Here is a 5374-nt window from a genome sequence, read left to right as displayed (position 1 = left end):
TGAGGCCAAACCCCTCTGCCTATACAGAAGACAGGCTGAGAAAGTTGGGGCTGTTCAGCCTGGAGAAGGCTGCAAAGAGACCTCATAGCACCTTCCAGTATCTGAAAAGGGCCCACAGGGAAGCTGGAGAGAGACTTCAGTGATAGGACAAGGACAAATGGGTATAAATTGGAAGAGGAGAAATTTAGACTAGATATTAAGAAGTCTTTTCTTGTGAGGGTGGTGAGACACTGGCACAGGTTGCCCAGGGAGGCAGTAGATGCTCCAACCCTGGCAGGCTGGATGAAGCCTTGAGCAACCCTGTCCAGTGGGGAGGTGTCACTGCCCATGGCAGGAGGTTGGGACTGGATGATCTAGAAGGTCCATTCCAACTCCTTAGCATACTATGAAACCATAGAATCATAGAATCAACAGGGTTGGAAGAGACCTCAAAAGATCATCAAGTCCAACCCTACCCTGGTTACTAGACCATGGCACTAAGTGCCACATCCAGTCTCATCTTGAAAACCTCCAGAGATGATGAATCCACCACCTCTCTGGGCAGCACATTGCAATGCCTGACCATCCTCTCTGTGTAAACCATGAAACTAAGAAGGAGCTGCTTCCCAAAGGTACCTCTCATGCTATGGGAAAGCCACATGGCACAAACATATCTATCTGCCTTTTGGCTCACCACTTCTTCTGCTCTAAAATCAAACAGCAAAATAAACAGTTCAGGGAACTGCTCTCTGCTTTCATGCACAGAGCAGAAGCATCAATCAGAGCAAAAGATGAGGATTACTCAAGAGGTGCTAACTTGGAGCACACATGCACACAGGTTGCAAAAGAGATGCCCATTTCATTATAAGGCAATTACATTACAAAGGTGTTTTCTGGCCTTCAGTTCTCCCTGCTCACCACCAGTGCTATGTGTCTTACTATACCAGTAATTGCATCTGCCCTAGGAGGGCTGTGTCAGCTTCACTGCATCCATCATCTAAGTGACACTGACAAACTGGTGTAGATGAGCTCAGTGGGAACAATGGTTTGGAAGCTACTGTGCTCCATTCTGGACCAAACGATGGAAAGCTCTCCTGAGAGCTTCCTTTTCCAGCAGCCAGGACATCTTCCCATGCCTCGTGCTGCAGGAAGGTGTAATGTAAAACAGAAGGGATGTGGGCTGGGTGGGAGAGCTTCAGCATGGCTCTATATTTAACGAAGAAAAGGTGGTGAGTGTAGCATGATACAAACACAGAAGGTTAACGTGTGCAGTAACTGAAAGAGACAAATTAGAGAGGAAGAAAAAAAAAAAGGAGTATGTCCACTTGGCAGGGAAAGAAGAGGCCAGGGATGAGCACGTTTTTCAGCAGGCATGCCAGAGCTGGAACTGTATTTTGAACTCCATGCCACAACTCCCTCAAGAGTGCTGTCCAGATTGTATTTTTGTGTCCAGAACCTGAACAGCAGGTGCTATTTTAATTAAAGCCAAATAGAAGAGACTCCTGTCACTTCCCAGCTCCAAAATAAAGGAAATCAGAACAAAATCAAGTCACATACAGCTCAGTGAAGGAAACATAATGATCTCCTCACAGATTCTGGCACAGAAGCCAACATCTTCTAACAAAATTCAACAACAACCTGCACTCCATCCTCCCAGAGCAGGAGGAAATACATGCAGGGTGTCAATCCACATGGGAGCAGTGACAGAGTACTCATGCTATAAAACATGTTGCAGGGCTCTTAAAGGATGAAATTAATTTGGGAACATCCTAAAAACCAAAGGCTGAACGAATGAGGAAGTGGACACGTGTGCCTACTTACCGAGTTTCACTTCTGCATTCTCTGTTAGCAACACATTTTGCCCTTTGATATCCCTGTGAATCACATGATGGGCATGAAGATGTGCCAACCCCTGCATTAGAGAGAAGAGAGGAAGAAGAGGATGTTCAGAGTTAGGCTCTTGGCATAGCAGCAGACTATCCATACCCAGCAGCCCCAAAGGTTGCAGCACTGGGTCTCAGGGTCCTGCTCACAACTGGGTGCAGTGGGACCTGGAACACCCTTGTAGCAGCACATCACCCAGGCAGCTTCTGGTGACAGAGCAGAGACAGAGGCCCCAAGTCAGGCACACACTGTACCTAAATACAGCTCAGCATCTGCACTGTGCAAACACCTCTCAGCTGTCCCATGAAGAACGTTCAGCCCCCAGAAAGTCTCAGTGCAATTACACTGCATGTGACATCAGTGTCAGTGTATGTCACTGACATCTGACACACACAGGGTCACCCAGAATTCAGTCTGGGGAAGGGAGATGGAAGGAGAAAGGAGGGAGAAACAACATGCACTCCTCAGAAGTGGGTGAGAGGGTGATGGACATGTTTGTCAGGCCCAGAGTCATGCCTGAGGGCAAGGGACAGCAGGTGACAAAGAAATGCTTTGCTGCAAACTGCAGTTCTCTTCTCTAGCCTCTATAAATATGAAGCCAGACAATTGTTCCTCAGGAAAAAAAATCCCTAAAAAAAAAAAAAAAAGAAAAAAAAAAAAAAGAAGGGAAAAAAAAAAAAAGAAAAAAAAAGAAAAAAAGCATAAGTGTTATACTTTCCAAAGGAAACAAAACCTCCTGGCATACGGTGCTTTTTGTTGAGACAGCACCTGGATGCATGCCCCAAAGCGTTAGCCATGTGGAGGGAGGGCTGAGGAAGACATATGTTGCATTTTACTCTCTAATGTAACTGGGAGAACAACAGGCAACCCTCTTAGCAACTGCCTGTAGTTTGGTTTCTCCTCAGTTTTCTGCTCGGAAAATTGCAGTCTCCAGTGGGATCGTCTTGCCTGTTCGTGTTGCCCTCATAGGCTTTTAATGTTTTATGAAAAATAAAGAAATAGAACCTTTACAGCTGCAAGAGGTTAAGAGAGTAGTGGTTGCTGTAGAGAAGTATTTCCTAACACATGTTCTTCATTAAATGATCATTTACCAGTTTGCCTACATAACCATTGGGCTATTTTCTTTTTTTTCTAAACAGTTAATGAGTGTTAAAAAAAACACACACTGTCCACAGCTTCTCTGCACACGTCACAAGCAAAACAAGTGAATGGCTGATGTCCCTGAGACCCTTCACTCACTGCTCATGCTAAGTGTGGTCTTATTTTTCACAGGAACGAAGGCTTTTCCACAGCTTCACACAAGATATTTCTTAAAGCCTTTTGCTACTCCAACCCAGCCAGAGAGATAATCGTCTCTTCTCTCCAGAGTACCATCTAACCTTCCTGAACAAACACATTTGGGTTTGTGAAGGGCTGGGAGGAGACAGAGGGACATATCTCCAATCTCCTGCAGTCCCCAGACCCTCCAACCACACAGAGATCCACTGGGTCAGCCTTCACCTGTGTCTCCACCTACACCAATCCTTGGCACTTCAGCTCATCTGAAGTTTCTGTTACACAACTTTCTCCTCCATCTCTGACAAATTCCGTGTCCAATCAGGTTTTGCAATGTCTCATAGCAATGTGAGTTTAGCATTCCTTTTTTCTAGATATTCCAGTTCCTGCTGGCCAGTAATCAAGGCTCCTTTTGCAAATCTCTGACTGGAATGAGAAAGTAAGTTTTCCCTAACTCTTTTCTGAGGGATATCATTTTTTGTTCTTCTCAGCAAGCATTTGACTGCTTTACCTAAGGAGAACCTAGGATGAATGCAACATAGCATGGCATATCTCCAAGGTCACACAGCCCTCAAATCAAGCATGAGATCAACCATGCAGAAATTAGCTTCCCTCATATTTAAAGCTTGCTGTCCATTTGATTTGAAACACAACCATCAGCAGGCATGTTTAAAATGTGCCAGCCCAAACACCAGTAGCTGGACCCTCCTCTAGCATTTCCCATTAGAACAAGAGACCAGAATCAAATGTCTCCCTCTGTCCTCACCTTAGAAACTACCAAGGAAGAGCAAATGTGTAACACAGACAACAGCAGCATTGAGTTATGTAAAAACCAGTGTTGGCTCCCTTTGACATAAAGCCCTTCAGAACTTCATTTATGATGAGGCAATTGAACAAACATACTGTGTAGTGGCATGGGTAGAAGGCAATTTGTTTTACAAGGAAGCACGAGGAAAACCATACCAGAATTCCTTAGTGCAGCAAACGAATGCCAATAGAAAAAGCACTTAAACTGTACCAACTGGAAATTAAATATTAAGAGTAATTAAAGTTTCAGTTTTAGAAAAATTGGTAAGTGGCAACTCTTCCTGAAAAACTTCTGCAGCCTCAGGTCTTATGGACACTGTTTCACAGCTGCTGCAATAGGTAAGGTCACTGGTTCTTCCACTGGCTTCTCATGACTCAAAATTGCTATTTTCTGCAAGGCTGCTGTGACAACACAGCACAACTCACACCAAGTTAAATGATGTGAAGCAGACATCTATCTGCCCCTACACACTCTCCAAGTGATGACATGGCTAATGGGATTGATCAGAAACAGGTTCTTAGAGAACCTCAAACTAGGCTACATCTCCTGAAGACTGTTTCTGTGTTTTTAAGTGGAGCAGATTATTTCCTTACCCGGAGGATCTCTCTGGAGATATATGCTATCCAGTCTTCTTTCAGAGTGTTCCCTTTCGTGTTCTTCACAAGGTCTGTGATAGAACCTGCTCCACAAAACTCCATCACAAGCTGCAAAAAAAAATGCAAGGACACAACCAACATTAAACACAGTTCTCCACTGTTTAGCAAAGCAAAATAATCAGGTTGCAACACTGATTTGGAAAATCCTTGTGAAGCAGAGAATACAATTTATTTTACATCTCTGCCTGGAAAATGGATTCAACCAAATGTCTTCAATGTGTGTCAGACATATATGGAATATGTCTCACATTAGTTGCCACATTTTCAAGGACTGATTTAATCACTGTAATTTAATGCTGGGAATCTGGATTTGCTCAGCTATGCAAAATGCATTAGCAGTATGAGCACATCCAATGCTGAAGGAATCAAACTGATCACACCATTGCAACACATCTTATCCTTTAACTCCCATTTATTTATGGAAGAACATGCACTGATGACTGTACCCTGCCATTTCAAACCCAAACTTCAGTCCTCTAGAGGGTGTAGATGAGGTGGGATGAGAAATGTAATGGGTACAATTCTCAAGAGCAGCTTTCTTTTTACAGTCACATATTCTTACTGCTCAGCTCAGCTGTCTTGTTCCCATGAAACATGTTACTATCCATCTGGAAAAAAAAAGTGACTTTAAAGAGCAAATCCACTGCTTATAGCAAATCTTGGTTCAGCCATCCTCTTAAGGATGTGTGATTAGCCTACATGATTCACTTATCTATCTGTTCAGGCAAGCACCAAATTCTATTAGTTTGTCTTTCCATAACATGATATTTCT

At 43.6% G+C, this 5374-nt stretch overlaps 1 protein-coding gene across 1 annotated transcript in view; it reads right to left on the bottom strand.

The window, feature by feature from the left end:
* Positions 1 to 5374, bottom strand: part of MAP4K4 (mitogen-activated protein kinase kinase kinase kinase 4) — an 89441-nt gene that overhangs the window by 54635 nt on the left and 29432 nt on the right. Inside the window, exons 3-4 of the mRNA XM_009082476.1 lie at positions 4540 to 4650; positions 1801 to 1891 (exon numbers count right to left, since the gene is read on the bottom strand). Coding sequence (XP_009080724.1) covers positions 1801 to 1891; positions 4540 to 4650 — 202 coding nt within the window. The remainder of the gene's footprint in view (positions 1 to 1800; positions 1892 to 4539; positions 4651 to 5374) is intronic.

This window comes from Acanthisitta chloris, unplaced genomic scaffold (genome assembly GCF_000695815.1).
Source record: "Acanthisitta chloris isolate BGI_N310 unplaced genomic scaffold, ASM69581v1 scaffold3549, whole genome shotgun sequence".
NCBI classification, from domain to species: domain Eukaryota; kingdom Metazoa; phylum Chordata; class Aves; order Passeriformes; family Acanthisittidae; genus Acanthisitta; species Acanthisitta chloris.
Note: the sequence above shows the minus strand (reverse complement) of the source record. Positions and strands in the feature narration are given on the sequence as shown.